The sequence below is a fragment of the Leptodactylus fuscus genome, chromosome 9 (genome assembly GCF_031893055.1).
Source record: "Leptodactylus fuscus isolate aLepFus1 chromosome 9, aLepFus1.hap2, whole genome shotgun sequence".
Taxonomy (NCBI): domain Eukaryota; kingdom Metazoa; phylum Chordata; class Amphibia; order Anura; family Leptodactylidae; genus Leptodactylus; species Leptodactylus fuscus.
The window spans coordinates 63796641-63813736 of record NC_134273.1 but is presented as its reverse complement, the minus strand read 5'-3'; the positions used below and the strand labels follow the sequence as shown (position 1 = coordinate 63813736).

Genomic DNA, 17096 nt, shown 5'->3' with positions numbered 1-17096 from the left:
AATTATACCTATGGAAACGCTGGCATTTCCCGTATAGGTTTAATAGGGGCAGAAAGTCGGCAGAGGAAATCTCAGCCTTATAGAGAGTACACCCCCACACTATTCACTTGGAGGATTCGGGGGTACATTCAGGCACTCTTTTCTAATATCGCTCTGGGTCCCATACACACTTCAACAGGCCTTTTTTCCTAAGTTCAGTATAGACTGTATAGAGAGTACTGTATATTACAAGGTTACAGACCGGTGTTGGCCCCTGTGCATGAACAGTATATGCATCGCTTGCTCTCCAGTCGCTCATCATAGAGCTCCCCTTTATGTATGTCTAACAATTCACCAGTAATTGGCTGTTGTGAAAAGCTGTATTTAAGGGGTTTTTCCTAGAGCATATATGGTTGGCCTATTCTTAGGATAGGTCATTAATATCCAATGAGAAGATCCCCAGTAACCTCACTGTTTAGCATCTGTAGCCGGATGTGCACAGTGTACAGAGCCAGAAACAGAGCTACATGTCATGGTTGTGCCGCACTGTTGCAGCTCGGCTTCCATCCCTTGGCATGCTATCTGTATATTGCACCGTACATTATGCTGATCAGTAGGGATGCCAGGATGAGGTAGATATAGGATTGGCAATCAATATGACCTGCCCTTTAAGGTTACTTAGGTCGCCCTACCTAAAGACAGCTGCATAGGTTTCATATATATGGTATACCTGTCCTTGTTTAATACATAGTATATAAGATATTGGGGTTTGTTTAACATTCATCTCACTTGGGAACTCTTTTATATTAAATAGTTTACACCTACACATTGCAAACAGAGGTGTGAAGGAAACTTCTAGCATATAATTAAGCTGTCCTTTATTGCTCAGCGTCGGGGAAGAGTCGTAGCAGCTTGATTTACATTTCGTGCTTTTTTTTTTTTTTTTATTAGAGTATAATCTGGTTTATGTGTTTAAGTGATGATATTTATTAATAACTAACCTTTCTCGCGACTTTGTCCGTGCCCCCCCCCCCCAATGACCCATCTCCAGCGCAGCCCTGCCCCCCCTACCCCCGGTGTTTAAGTGGACCTGCAAATATCAACAGATTTAGTCGACATTCATAAATGTGTATTGTCACTTTAAAGAGGACTGTTCATGTCCTCTGACATGGGCGGTATTATATACCGCTAGAGAGTTGACAGAGGGCTGAGTTCAGTGCACTGTTTGCTTGCTGTTATGCACCCTGGTGCCAGAGATAGGGGTGCAGATATCCCTCCACTGTCAGAAGGGCACAGCTCAGTACAAGGGCGCTCCTCACCGACCAGCTATGAAAGGGGCATTATAAAGTAAGCCCTGCCTGTCAGCCACTCTCACCCTAACAATATCGGTGATGTCCATTGACTGACAACGGTTCATATTGTCCCATTTAGCTCTTTGCCAGGCACAGTATACAGTCTCCATACTATAAGGACATATAGTTTAATCCCTCTATGGGCATCTTCCAGTATAAAGTCTGCCTCATGTGCATCATAAATAAATGATCCACATTCCTGATATAAATCTGGGCAGATAGTAAAGCCCTTTTATGTGCTGTAATTGTGTACGTGTCACTGTATAATATATCTTCATTTTATTGTGATGCGGCCTGAATAGCCCGAGCGTGCTCGCTGGTCCCATTACTATCAATTCACAAACTGACTTTGATAAAGCTCCGTCTGTGGCTCCTCTGTGCAGACAATGTGACTGTGCCTCAATGTGACAAGTGTGTAGAAGGGGCCCTGGGGAATACATTGCTAGGCAGTAAGTATTGTAACAAAAGGGAGCTTACGAAAACCACACAATAGTTCAGGCTCCCTCCCCACCCTCCGATCTTGTCATATTTCCCTTCTTCCACTTCCTCTAACTCCTGATCAGCCATCCCTCCCATTTTTCCACAACCCTTCCTTGTCTATTTCTGGGCTACTATAAGCTCTGTAAGGCCTAATATTGCAACAGTATACAAAAAAAAATTATTATTATATTATTAGTTTAAGTCCCTATAGGAACAGAAAAACGGAATGGACGCCAAAAATGGATCCATTAAATGAAGGGCATAAGTTTTCCGTTTTGGGGTTTTCCTTGATGGAAACAGTAAGACCTTTTAAGACAGAATTTTTGATGGAATCTACGCCAGAGACTCAATTCCTTTTTCTCTTGAATCTGATAACAGGCAGCCGTGTCTCACTTCAAAGCGTTTTTTGGGATCAAATTTGTTGCAGAGACTTATGAGTGAACCTCGGACAGGACTTGCTGAGCTACTTCTCCTGTCCACCACGTGTACATGTATGCTTGTACAACTCTGTGCATGTGTTTTTAGTTTGAAGATAAGCGAAGCTGTTCAGACTCCTCTGGCGTCATCAATTATCAGGCATGATAAAATTCAACATGTATGATCTGTCAAGGGAGGGCCAGAAGGCCCCAATACAAATAAGATGGCCAGCCATTCTCTCTGATCCGCAGCCACACAATCCCACCTACCTGTTCTTCAGTAGACAGGAAGAACACTCCTCTTCTTGTAATGGTGAATGTAATTTCCCAAGGGCACTGACCAGACTCCCCACAGACACGATAATACATAGGAAAGAATGGGACAGCACTACAGATTTTCTTTTTTGAGGGGCAACACGGTGGCTCAGTGGTTAGCACTGCAGCCTTGCAGCGCTGGAGTCCTGGGTTTGAACCTGCCAGGAACAACATCTGCAAGGAGTGTATGTTCTCTGCATGTTTGCATGGATTTCCTCCCATTCTACAAAGACATACTGATAGGGAAAGAAAAATGTACATTATGATCCCTATATGGGGCAAAACTGCCCTTCGTCAGGCTCCATGACATGGATGAAGTTCCAGGGAGGGCTGATGAAGCAGAACCAGGGGAGGGTCCTGGTTTGAGGCCTGTATTGCAGGAGTGGAAGGCAGAGCAGCAGCATGGCCGCCATACCTGTCTATTGGGTCATATCTTTATGACCACAACCTGATGAAACAATGCAGAGGAAAATCTTTTTTGTATAACTATGAAAATCATCCTGCAAGTGCACTAGGGCCGGGGCGGGGGTCTGGTTGCAGTTCACTCCCCTATCCTGATTCAGAGTTCCCCAAACCCTATTCAGCTCAGCTGAACTGAGCATGCATGTGTGTGAGCAGGATGGGAGGAATAGCGATCAGCGAAAGAGTTTGGTCAACAGCAATTGAATGGGTTATGGCCACCTTAAGAGGATATAAATGAATACTTTCCCACTTACCTCATTATACTGCTTTTTTTTCCCCTATCTTTCAGCTTCTATGCAGATTTTGGGCCTTTGAACCTTGCATTGCTCTACAGATACTGCTGCAAACTCAACAAAAAGCTTAAGGTGAGTTTCTACTTAGGATATACTGTCTCTTTCATTTACACCCAGTGAAAATGTATTTTCTGATCTGGGATCTCAGCAGCAAGGATAAGTGTTATCAGTGGACACCCTGTTTATATGGAGGTGCTAAATTATGCAAACTCCGTAACTGATTTTCTCAAGGTGTATTTTACGAAGTTTTATCACTACTTAAAGAGGTTATCCAGTTTCTAAGACTGATGGTCTAACCTAGACTTCAGTGAGTCTCTCCCTGCCTTGGTATTGGTGATCAGTGTGTCAGGGTCCTTGGTGTCGGACCCCCACAGATCTAATGTTGATGGCGTATCCTAAGAATAGGTCATCAATCATCTTAGAAATCGGATAACCCCTTTAAGTTTTTTTTCTCAAAGGGTTTTCTGGGACTTTTAAGCTGTTGAACTATCCTTAGGATAGGTCCTCAATTTAAGATATGTGGGGTCCAACTCCCAGGAACCCATGGATCAGCTGTTTAAAGTAGCAGTGGTTCTCCTTGAGCTTGTCTTCTGCTTCACAGGCCTCATGATGTTGTGTTCATCGGTCACATGGCCTTATCGCAGCTCAGTCTCAAGTGAATGGACTGAGCTGTTATACCAAGCACAGCCACTTTAAAAAAACAAACAAAAAAAAACCACAAAACAAATCCAAACAATTAATCTATTAATACATCTTGATAAACCCCTTTAAACCTTGGTGAATGCCTTTAAAATGAAGGCTCAGAGATCCAATCTCTTTCTGTCCATGGTCTAGTTTTTGCACTGATTCATAAAGATGACCTGTCAGATACATTCCCTTCTTTTCCTAAACTCAGCATCACGTAGTTCCCACGTTATTCCTCCTGTAAATGTAGGAACAATTTGATACATGGGCTCCTGTCAAAAGCAGGCTGTACAAAGTAGATGTGTATCAGCTGAACCGCCTAATTTTGATGGGTTTTGCTGACCCTATAATTTGTATGGGGGCCTCCTGACTTTTTCGCCAGTAGCAGATGATGAGGGAGGTCAGGTCGGGCAGCTTTATTTTAAAGGAATTCTATCATTAGAATCCCGTTTTTTGCTAAAGCCACATAGGCTATTCTTCCCCTACCTTTAGATGTCTACTCCATGCCGCGTTCCTTAGATATACTGGTTTTCGTCCATATGCAAATTAGTTTTCCTGCAGCACTGGGGGCGGTCTCCAGCGCTCAAACAGTACGGGGCCGTCCCCTATGCTGTGAGAAAACTATCCAGCGCCCCCTTCTGTTGTTTGCCGCCTCTTTTTTCCTGTTCAGCCACAGGAAACTGGCCGACTGTGCCCACTGCGCATGTCCGTCGGCCATTTTCCTGTGGCCTCCCCCATTCAGCAAACTCCTCTCTAGCATTGCAGACAGTATCACACCATATTGACAAGAGGAATGGTAACACCTAGTTGTAAGGTAATTTGTAAATTTCACAACAGAAGATCAGAGGAACATCACATTCTAAGAAAAGACACTCTAGGATTGTTGTTTCATGAGGAATACGTGTACTTGCGTAATAGACACGTCAGGAGTGGTGACAGATCCTCTTCACTATTTCAGGTATATTGTAACCGATCTAGTGCACATGACACTGTATAGAGGAATAGTAAAGGATAGACCTTTAAAGACCTTTAACTACTTGAGATTGTTGGGCAAGGTTAGAGAGCTGCTTTGCAAACTCTGCATTGAGGATTCATTGACCTGACGTTGACTTTTTGTTGTACCTGATGAGGCTTGTCTCCCTGTACAGTGGATGGTTTTTCCTATTACTGAGTCTGTCAGACAGTATCCAGGAGATGAACTGGCATTAAGACGGCCGTTCTCTTAGAATTAAATGAGCCAGTGTTATTGCTCCCCTTCCCCCATTGTATAATCTGCCCCTCCTCGGCTCATTCTGATTGTGCAAGGAATCCGAGATCCGTGTGCTCTGCACAAAAGACACCGCTGTATCTGGGCTAGGAAATCTGAGCAGAATCTTTTAACAAGCTTGCTTGAGCAGCAAGTAAATGTTGCTGAATGCGCACCCCTCCTGCCCCTTCTCCTACCAGGTGCCTCTTTCTCCTTGACATGCCACTACTTTACTGGGTTATTACTTATTTATAACGGATACTGTGCTTTGTATGGCTTTGAATTGTCTATGTGCAGAGACATGTTCACGTTTGCAATGATTTTTTTAAAATTTTGAATTGTATGTATTTTAGGCTAAATATAAATATATAATTTTTTCTAAATTTTTTTTTTTGCATTTTGGGTTTAATTTAAATATTTCTTCCTTTTTAGTTTCTACAGTTGTACAGGGTGGCCATAATATAACCTCAGGTGTTCGGAGTCGTGTGCAGGCTGACCCAATGGACGGAATTGCCTGAAAATTTGTATGTGTGCTAATCAAGGCATGGGGAAACGGACGGCATGAAAAAAAAATGTAATACCAAAACTCCCCACCAGGGAATAATGTGGCGTTGTACAGTGAACGCGCGGAGCAAAACCCGTCTGTCGATACTTAGGGATGTCCCATTTGGACCACCGACTAGCATGACTGTTCAATGTGGCCGCCATCATGCATGGTGAGCATGGTCATTTTATGCAGAACGTGCTCGACACTTGCGTGTAACATCTCTGGTGAGATGCTGCGCACTTCCAACGTGATGCGGCCTTTGAGGTCAGGCAGGGTTTTGACATTCCCCCAATAAACACGCTCCTTCAAGTGTCCCCACAACCAGAAATCACAAGGAGTGAGATCCTTGGTGAGAGCGCGGTGGCTACGCTGTAGGGAATGAGCGGCTTAAAATCCTGTCAATGGGTAAATGTGCACGAAGAGCGTTCTTCACAGGATTTGTGATGTGAGGAGGGGCTCCATCCTGCATGAAGGTGATCGTCTGCAGACACTGCCGCTGTTTGAGTTGGGGAACGACCACTGTTTCCAGCATTGTCCGGTACCTCGCTGCTGTGACGGAACAGGTGGCAACCTCAGTTGGGCCCAAGTCTTCGAAAAAGAACGGTCCGATCATGAACGATGAGGTGAACCCACACCAAACGGTCACCTTGGGCGAATGCAGCGGAACCCCCTCGAGCGCATGCGGGTTTTCGGTGGCCCATATGCGACAGTTCTGTGTGTTGACCGTTCCATTCAGGTAAAAATGCGCTTCATCGCTCCACAGGATATTCCATGGCCAATTGGTAGCCACTTCCACTCTGGCCAGAAACATCAATGCAAATGTCATGCGGGTGTCATTGTCACGAGGAAGCAGTTGGTGATGAAGGCTAATTTTTGAAAAGTTTTTGTATAAAAAATTTTTTTCATGCCGTCCGTTTCCCCATGCCTTGATTAGCACACATACAAATTTTCAGGCAATTCCGTCCATTGGGTCAGCCTGCACACGACTCCAAACACCTGAGGTTATATTATGGCCACCCTGTATATATAAGCACTATAATGTGAGATAGGAGAAGTGACATCACACACTCATTGCCTCCGTTGTTCTGGACCATCAGAGGACCAGATCAAAATATAGGTGACTTGTTACAACATTGGTCACACTTGGATCCCCACAGACCCTATTAACTATAATGGGGGTCTGTCAAGTGTCTTTGTGGTCCTTCATAGCAAAATATTATGTGCTTTTAGGGGTTTTCCAGCTTTGTCATTCCATAATAAATATACTCTATGGATCAGTTCTTCATGAAATAGGAGCCTTTCATTGTTTATTTCCATAGGGTGACAATCTGTCCTGGTCATGAGATGGTCACACAGATGACAATGCTCCTTACGGCTCATTACAAGGCAATGCTCTGATAACTGGACTGTCATCAGCATATGACTGGGGCAGATTATCATCCCCTAGAGGATGACGCCTCATGGAGAGTAATCTTGAAAGCTTATTTGTCATCATCTTTTCTGTTAGCCATTAAAAGATTCTCAATGTTTACCTGGATGGTAAACAGAAAAGGTTCCCCATGACCGCACGACAAGCAGAGATAATGGACTCCTTGATGAAATCGTACACAACATCTCTATCATACAGTGAATAAAGTATTTGCTAAATTCAGAAAACCTCAATTATCATGACACAATAACCTGGAATAAACCAATACTTGCCAAAATTTGCTGCCAGTAGGCCAGTGTATTGGGGGCGTTCACTTCCCCATGCCCAGGAGAATCTGCCAGCCTTGTCTCTTTGTGATGTGGCCAGCAGTAACCGTGCCCATGTCCTATGGAGAATATTAGAGAGCGACCAGCTCTTCTGGAAGTTCAGGAGGTCTCCCTTTATTCAGGTAGCCTCCCAAATATTCCAGGACAGTTAGTATAAACTGGGTTCAGTTGAATCTGATACCAAGGCCTTACCTTATGAATAGGACCTTCGCATAGCAAATAGGCCAATTGACTTTGGGCATTTATTTGAGCAAGGTGTAACTGGATCATGTCGCTTGTACGGTAATGTGAGTTATCCTTAGTGTGACAAGTATCACTGTACAAGATTTTTAGAGAATTTACCCCTCAAGCAGTCTTGTGATACATCCCCAACCCTACAAGTCAGACAGCATGGGCTGAGAAATCTTATCCTCCTCCTTCTCATTCAGAAGTAAATTCCACTCATCCTGCTTTGATATTTGCTATACATTTGGTGTAAGACAAACTTTGGGCTTTGAGAACGTTGCACAATGGAATGTTATTGAGTCTATTTCCTTTAGAAACCATCTGAAATAAAAAAAAATTATAGTACTGTGAATAATTTTAGGCGGGTGTAGAAAAACAATGCAAGAATGTTTTCAGAAATAGAAGTCTGAATAGCTTACTTTTCTCAAGTAACAAAATGAAGCGAATGAAGAAAAAAAATCCTAATCTAAATCCCATCAATATTGGGAGTGTCATCGCCCTTTGCCTTTAAATCAGCATATATTCTTCTAGATTGTTCCAATCTTCTTGGAGAACTAAGCACAGATCTGCTGAGGATGTAGGCATGATCCAATCCGTCTGTTTCTTCATTTAATCCCAGATAGACTGGATGACGTTGCGATCAGGACTCTGTGGGGCCATATCGTCGTTTTCAGGACTCCTCCTCCAAAGGATGGTCACACCAAATATTGATCTGACTTGGATTTCTCTTGTTCATTTGCTTCATTTTGGTAATTGACAAAAATATACTGACACCTATTTTTGAGAGCATTCTTATACTAGGTTCGCACTAATGTCCGGGTTTCCATTCTTCGGGTCCGCTGGTTTCCACCTGAAATTGGCGTAGAAAAGTCATGACTTTTCTCCCTGCATATTTTAGGCAGAATGGGGGATGGAGTGTGAACCGACCCTTACTGTGCAACTTTTTTCCACACCTGCCTGAAACTTATGCACAGTACTGTAGATGCCCTTTAATTCTATTGTCAGGACCATTCCTCAAGTTCTCTGTGTGTAAGGTTTCTCTATCTGGGATCGTAATCTGATAATTACAATGCCCCTTAAGAAGTCAAACAAGCCAGAACAGCCGGGCTTATTAGCATGAATTACTGCTTTACTTGTTTGAAAGGCTGTGTACAAACAGTGTTATCCGAAATTCTCTGAGAACAATGTGTTACTATGGAAAGAAGCTGGGTAGTTCTCTAAAACACTAAGCTGCAGCCATCTAGCTCGCTATCTGACTTTCTTAAAGGTGAGGGTTGTGGGAAGGTAGCTCGGTAGCAGCAATAGTGTGGACCCAACCAATCAGAGACAGGGAAATAAAATGTGGTGTAAACAGATTTATTTAGAATAACGGCAAAATAAATAAATCTTCACGTCGGGTCCAAAAATAAGCAAAATAAAATACAGCCTTAACTTCAACTAAAGGGAAAACAAAACTCCTGCTCGTCCGAGCTCTAACTAATACAGAATAAGGCTAACTATACGTGTGGCTTATTTCCGGCCACACGATCAAACAAAGCACAAGTCCTAGTTTAGTCTCACCAAAACTCGGATCTCCAGGACAGACCCAGGCACTTGCTATCACTCCCTGGATCTGCCCTCAAGTGCAGGCTCTGCAGCCTTTTATGGCCTAGTAACAAGCCTTATGGCCCACACCTGGGGCTGTAGCCTATTCCAGACCGATTCTGTACCACACACATGTCAGGAATCTGGGGGTATATATTGTGACTCCAGCACTCTGCCTGTCACCATCTCACAGTGTTTAGATCAGGTGCAAACATGACTCAGAACCCTGATGCTCAATGACCGGTGATTCACAGATGCCCCATGGAAACTGGTTAAAACTTCACTCAATAGCTTAAAAAACAAATCCTAAGACCTCATATACATGACTGTGTGCATTCAGTGTGCTTGCCATGTTTTTCACGGTTAGCACACTGACCTATTTTATTCCATGGCCCCATACACAAACCTCAGGACAGGTGCTCTCCTAGACCTTCTTGCAATTCAGGCTTACTGATGTTAATGAGTCCTTAGAGGCACAGGTAGCAGATATCATCCATGTGCCATTCGACCACGGAGCCAGCTCTTACACGTGGTCATGTGGATCAGATTTAACACAGCGAAAAAGCTTTATTTCTTTTTTCTTTGGTCAAAGATTGACTAATTAAAGGGATACTATCACTCACACACAATTTTTTCTAGGTACCACGTCGGAATAGCCTTTAGAAAAGCTATTCGTCTCCTACCATTCGTCGTCTTCTCCGCACTGTCGTTCGCCTACAATCCCAGTTTCTCTTGGTATGCAAATTAGCTCTCTCGCAGCACTGGGGGCGGGCCCCAGTTCTCAAACAGCACTGGGGGTGTCTCCAATGCTGACAGATAACTCTCTCCAGCGCCGTCTCCATCTTCGTCAGCAGCATCCTCTTATTCCGGCAGAGGCTTGTAACTTCTAGGCCTCGGGCCTAGGGCAGAGCAGACTGCGCATGCCCACAGGCCGCAAGAATATGGCCACTTGCACAGTATTGTAAGCGGTACGTGATACCTAGAAAAAATCATGTGTGAGTGATAGGATCCAATTAAAAAAAAAAAAATGCAGAGCAAGGAATAGATTTAGCAGAAGGGTAAAGTGTAATTCCCTCCTTTATGTTCCATTTCTTTTGAAGCCACTCTTGGTGTTAGCTGAAAAAAATGAGAATCTGCAAAAACCATCTTTTCTCACTTGTGGCTTCAGTCTAAGGCTAAACTTAGATAATCGAGGTGCAAAACACCTGTAAAAACGTACATTTTTCACACCATCTTGCACCCGAACGGCACCAGTTTATACAGATCCCTCTTACCTTAGAGTATGGATGGATCAGTGAAAACTGACAAAAATGGCACCTGACCTATATTTTGATGTCATGTGAATATCCCCCATTCACTGAGGCCAGGGCCCCACGTAGCATAAACTGCGGTGTTTTACAGTACCTGCAAAGTGGGTGGGATTCTAGATAATCCGATCCCCCACATTGCAGAAAAATATCCACAGCAGAAATGCTGCCATTTCCAAATCACTGAATTTTTGTCATTCACAGCATGTCTGTTATACCTGCGGAAAGTGCTGGAGTTTTCCATATAGTTACAATTGAAGTACAAAGTCCCCAGAGGAAAACTTTTGGCTCTTTGGCTGCAGCTCACAATGTGGGGTCTTAGCCTAAGGGTAATTTCACAAGGGTTTTGAGGCGCTCGCTACTCCCATTTATTTCAGTAGGAGTTGGGAGCAGGTTTTTCACATGTAGTAGATTTGTTGCAGACATTTCCATCTCAACGGTTTTGCAGTGACAGGCTTATTCTGTCGGATGGAACAGATTTTTCAGGCGCAGATATTTCTGCAGCAAATGTGAACATGCCATTAAGGGTATGTTCACACGGTGGAAAATGGTTACCGCCATGTAAACTTCCATGCGGCTAGCCTCGATGGGATGCAGTGCATTGGTCTTTCTTCATGGCATCCCGCTCCTGTTTAGGCCCGATTGAATGGGCCTAAACAGGAGCGTGCCTCAAGCCGTGGACTCCGCGGCTGACTCAACTGCGGAATCTGAGACAAGATAGGTCACGTCGCTTCTTTTTTCTGTTACTAGCTAGCAGAAAAAAAGTGAGCAGCTCCCATTGAAGTCAATAAGAGCCTTTTTTGCAGGTGGATTTTGAGGCGGATTCCACGTCAAAATCCGCCTGCCAAAAACTCCATGTGAACTCACCCTAAAAATATCAGAAACTTAGAAGATTGTATGAATTAGGGGTTAATGTCCTAAATGAAATGACCTCAGTACTCAGCGACCAGGCCATTGATTTCAATTTAGGTGTAATCCCTTTTCAGTGGGTTTTGCTGTATTGATCTTGAAATGGACATATACCCTGCGTACAGCTGAGACGTACATAATGTAGGGCCGATATTTATGAGGATAGAATCTGTAAATTCACGGTGATATTGTACGTAATTGCGACTCATAGAAGCTTTCATTATTGGATCATTGACCGCACTAGACGCTAGGGAGCGTACCGCCTAAAAACTGGTACAATCCAGAAGTGTACTTTATTGTATCGCTGTTCTTAGATTGCTTCTACGTACACGAAAGAAGAAGTTTCAACCCATATGTAGACTAGGCCTGTGAAGAAGAAAAAAAAAAAAAAATTTGTACTTGTTACTTTTGGATCTGTTGTAAGATGTGAAACTACTAGAGATGAGCGAACACTGTTCAGATCAGCCGATCCGAACAGCACGCTCCCATAGAAATGAATGGAAGCACTTATGATGCTGACTTTGCCGGCGGCCGGCCGGCGTCACAGGTGCTTCCATTCATTTCTATGGGAGCATGCTGTTCGGATCGGCTGATCCGACCAGTGTTCGCTCATCTCTAGAAACTACACCTCCCATAATACCTTGTATCCTAAGGCCTCACATAGTGAACCTCAACTGTAAAAAAAAAAATGGAGCTTTTTTTTTTTTTTTTTTTTTTTTTCTCATTAAATCTATAGGCTTTTCCATGGATAAATTTTCATACTGCGTTTTTCTGCAATTTTTTTTCTTTTTTAATGTGGGAGCGGCTTTAGGATCAGAATATTGTGTGGTTCACTTGAGGGATTATTAGAGTATATGGAGGGACACTGTTAAAATGGTCCTGGGTGTTACCAGTTGTGTTTGTATCCATTGCTAAGAACAGATAACATGAGGATTAGGGGTGTGCAGACTGCCACGTAGTAGTCGTAGTCGTGTCATATGTCAGCGTAATAGTCACTCTGGTTACTCTATTACATTTACTTTAAGGAATGTGTTTATAGACTACGTGTGCATCGTCACATGATCTGACAATTAGTTCTCAGGGGGCGCTGCTGAGCCCAGATCACTCGTCACATGACCTGTGACGTTTCTTATCTTGTGGACTCGCAGCAGGGAAACTGATCAGGTGATCATAGTACAAATCCGATTGTTGTTGATCACGTGATCTGTATTTAGCCCTTTATTCCTGGGCATCATGGTACGGAATAGTATATTAGTAAGGTTGTTTTCAGGGCCATAAATAAGCTTGTGTATCGGCCACATTTTATGACCATGGGGAGAATAAGAATATGGTTATACTCGCCTTTCCTGGGCCTCCGTGTATTATACTCCGGGGGCTGAAGAGACCCCAGATTATAATAACAGTTCCGGTTGGGGTCTCTGGTCCAAACAAAACTGCAGGTAAAGGCTCACTAATAATGAGATAACTGAACCGATCTAACCCATGTGCACAAAGTCACATCAGTAATCCGGATTGACGATCGGTTTTGGATATTTTTCATTGCACAGCCCTATGTTGAAATTGAGAACATCGAAGAACTTTGTATAATTTATACTCAAAACGCAGAAACCCTTTCACTTGTCCCCTAAAAGTCGATTCCGAGAACCCGCTACTCTTCTGGTGGAACAATACAGAATGAACATTGATATTTATTGTAGAGTTGTCGAGATCAAACTGAAAAGCTGTGAAGAAGCAGCGTTGTGTGACTTGTGTCTTATTATGCAGACTGTTTGCCGAGGCTGTTCCTTTATCAGGAAGCTGCAGGTAAAGTTTCACCTTTTGAAAGCTGCTTGGCTTGTGTGTGTTGCCCTGGGATCACCAAGGAAATGGGCAGAGCATGGCCACAACCCCGAGCTATGGGAGGAAGCTTCAGCTGCTGCTAAGACTCCTCTGCATGTTACGCTGTCAAGGGAACTGTTTGGGATTTCAAGTTTGCTCCCAACTCCTCCTTAATGGCAAGAGTCCTTAGAAGTGTTTGTTCGTGCTTGGCTGTGTACAGAAATAAATCTCCAGTAGAAGCATGTCCATCGCGTGACGCTTAAAGGGGTTCTCTGGGCATATAAATAGCATTTTAATGCCTGGTCAGTGGACGTGCTTGTATAATATAATCACTGTTGAAACTCTGTCAGATCTCATGATGATTCCCCATGTCCATGGACAGGCCCTCGGGCTGACTGCTCAGGGACTTTCTTGAAACAGTCTGTATACTACAAGCCTAGATGACTTGTATTGCTCAGTTATTCTAATGCTGTTTATTTCCCAAGAGAACCCCTTTAAGTCATCTCTCTACTCATGGCATGTTGTGCCAAGTTTCTTTTTTCTGCAAGATTTTAGTGTCCTAAATTTAACATTTGCTGCTGCAAACCTTTAAAGTGATTCTAAACGTAGGATATTGCAGCTTTTTAGTGTCTGTAGTATGTCTGCAGCACCCAAATCATGTATATGTCGTGTGGTTGAATTTTAGCGTGGGTTCACATTACGGTTATTATTGTCTCATCCATCGCAGGATGAGAGCAATGGACATTAAATGACAGGTGCAGACAAAGCCCGTCCTGTTGAGTGTCCGTCTGCATTCACCAATGTAAACGACATGGCGGCAGATTTCTTCTGTGTTTTTTTTTTTTTCCACTTTTCTGATGGTAGAAAGTCATGCATGCAGGATTTTTTTTTTTCCAATACTAAAGTGTCCGTCGTGCTGTCTTACATTAGTGTCAATGGGAACAGACACAGATTGAGGGGGAGCCGCCTACGTCTTTCTCCTGTCCCTTTACTTTGCTGCAGTTAAAGGGATTCTATCATTAAAATCACATTTTTTTTTCTCAATCACACGTAGGAATAGCCTTAAGAAAGGCTATTCTTCTCCTACCTTTAGATGTCTTCTTCGCACCGCCGTTCAGTAGAAATCCCGGTTTTCGTCTGTATGCACATGAGTTCTCTTGCAGCACTGGGGGCGGGCCTCAGCACTTAAACATTACTGGGGGCGTCCGCAATGCTGCGACAGAAGTCTCCAGCGCCGCCTTCATCTTCTTCAGGAATGGCCTCTCTGCGCGTCTTCTTCCGGAGCTGGATTCAAACTTGCGCAGTCGGGTCTCGGGCAGAATCGACTACACATGCCCGCCTGGTGTAAGTGGCCATTTTCTTGTGGCCGCTTACACAGTAAGCTGGGGTAAGCGGCCAAAAAAAAAAAAATGGCCGCAAATGTGCATTCGACTCTGCCCAAGTCCTGATGGCAGAGTTGACTGCGCATATGTAGAAGTTTGAACCCAGCTCCGGAACAAGACGCGCAGAGACTTCATTCCTGAAGAAGATGGGGGTGGCGCTGGAGAATTCTCTTGCAGCATTGGGGACGCCCCAGTACTGTTTGAGCGCTGGGGACCGCCCCCAGTGCTGCGAGAGAACTCATTTGCATACAGACAAAAAAACGGGATTTCTACCGAATGGCGGCGCAGAGAAGACCTCCAAAGGTAGGAGAAGAATAGCCTTTCTTAAGGCTATTCCTACTTGTTATTGAGGAAAAAAATGTGATTTTAATGATAGAATCCCTTTAATGTCAGAGGACGGCAACAGGAATGGTGCCCATACAGGTATCCATAGCTGGCTAGAGAGTCTGCAAAGAACCTACAATATCATCTTCAACCTGAATAAAAAGGATTCAGAGGTTCTTAAAACTGGAGCTGTATAAGATAAAGTAGTAAGCATTGTGGCAGATGTGGAAAAAGGCTGCAAAGTAAGAATGCTTTCCCAGATAGAATAAAAGTTTATTTTTATCAATGAACAAAAAAGAAATCTAAATCACATCAATATTTCCGCCCTTTGGTGGAGGAGTTCTGGAAATGATGATACACAGAGTCCAGAAGGATTGGAGCAAGCCTACATCCACAGAAGATCTGTGTTCAGTTCTCAAAGATGGCAGGAAAAAAGTCCCTGCCAAGTCCTTCAAAAACTGTCTGCAAGTATACCTAGAAGAATGTGCCCTATGTAGTGACTGGATGCCAGTATTGTGGCTCTGCTGCCATTGAAGTGAAAGTTCCTATGGATAGGACGTAAAATCCAAATTCCTGGTCATCACCTTTAATTATGCAACCCCATTTCAGGTCTTCTCTCAACACCATGCTGGTGTTTCTTCCTTATGCAGGCATTCTGTTTTACTAATCCTTCTGTCTAAAAGCACTCTTTTCTGCAGGCACTCTATTAAACTGCTTTTCTTTTCTACAGGCACACTACTTTACTATTCCTCCAATTTAAAGACTTTGTTTTCTACAGCTCCTCCCTTCTACATGCACTGTAATCTATTCATTCTCCTTTGTGCAGTCGCTCTACTCTGCTGCATCTCCCTTTGTGCAGGCGCTCTACTCTGCTGCTTTTCCCTTTGTGCAGGCGCTCTACAATGCTGCTTCTCCCTTTGTGCAGTCGCTCTACTCTGCTGCATCTCCCTTTGTGCAGGCACTCTACCCTGCTTCTTTTTCCTTTGTGCAGGCACTCTACACTGCTGCATCTCCCTTTGTGCAGACACACTACTCTGCTGCTTTTCCCTTTGTGCAGGTGCTCTACTTTGCTGCTTTTCCCTTTGTGCAGGTGCTCTACTCTGCTGCTTTTCCCTTTGTGCAGGCGCTCTACTCTGCTGCTTCTCCCTTTGTGCAGGCGCTCTACTCTGCTGCTTTTCCCTTTGTGCAGGCACTCTACTCTGCTGCTTTTCCCTTTGTGCAGGGGCTCTACTTTGCTGCTTTTCCCTTTGTGCAGGCGCTCTACTCTGATGCTTTTCCCTTTGTGCAGGCGCTCTACTCTGATGCTTTTCCCTTTGTGCACGCGCTCTACTCTGATGCTTTTCCCTTTGTGCAGGCGCTCTACTCTGATGCTTTTTCCTTTGTGCAGGCGCTCTACTCTGATGCTTTTCCCTTTGTGCAGGCGCTCTACTCTGCTGCTTTCCTCTTCGTGTAGGCATTTTACATTCTGATCCTCCTCTCTCCTTGCACATACATGGTGATAAGTATAACTATATATTTATTAGTGTGATAGGAAAGCAGATTTCTTGTGTATAACTATTTAGGGGCTCCGTTTATTTTCCATAGGGCATCTGTTATAGGTGAGCTGGTATATGATCAGTGGGCAAGTTTGTGTCATTTCACTTACACAATGTTTCATAAAACTCCTGCGCTCTTTTTTTTTTTTTTTTTTTTTTAATTGTTTATTTATGAAAATTTGTAACAATAAAGAAACGCAACATGTCTACCAAGCCAGAGGAGATCACAAAGAACAGTACAATAGAAAATGACGAAATTACAAATGGTAAACTAGGTAGAAACAAAAAAAAAAAAAAAGGGGAGACAGGGAAGACAAACCCAAACCAGACAAGACAAGGCTGGGGAAAGGGAGGGAGAAAAAACCAGAAGTTCCAGAAGGCGGTGGAATTACAGAGGCTGGGTGGCCCAGAACGAGTCCCACAGATCCCAAACGGCGTGAAACCGCTCCTCCTCATCGTTAAGCACGGCTGTTAGGTATTCCA

The 17096-nt window shown here is 43.7% G+C and overlaps 1 protein-coding gene across 2 annotated transcripts in view; it reads left to right on the top strand.

The window, feature by feature from the left end:
- Positions 1 to 17096, top strand: part of CDC14A (cell division cycle 14A) — a 67421-nt gene that overhangs the window by 9190 nt on the left and 41135 nt on the right. For both annotated transcript variants that reach the window (XM_075286659.1, XM_075286658.1), the window contains exon 3: positions 3294 to 3369. In XM_075286659.1, coding sequence (XP_075142760.1) covers positions 3294 to 3369 — 76 coding nt within the window. The remainder of the gene's footprint in view (positions 1 to 3293; positions 3370 to 17096) is intronic.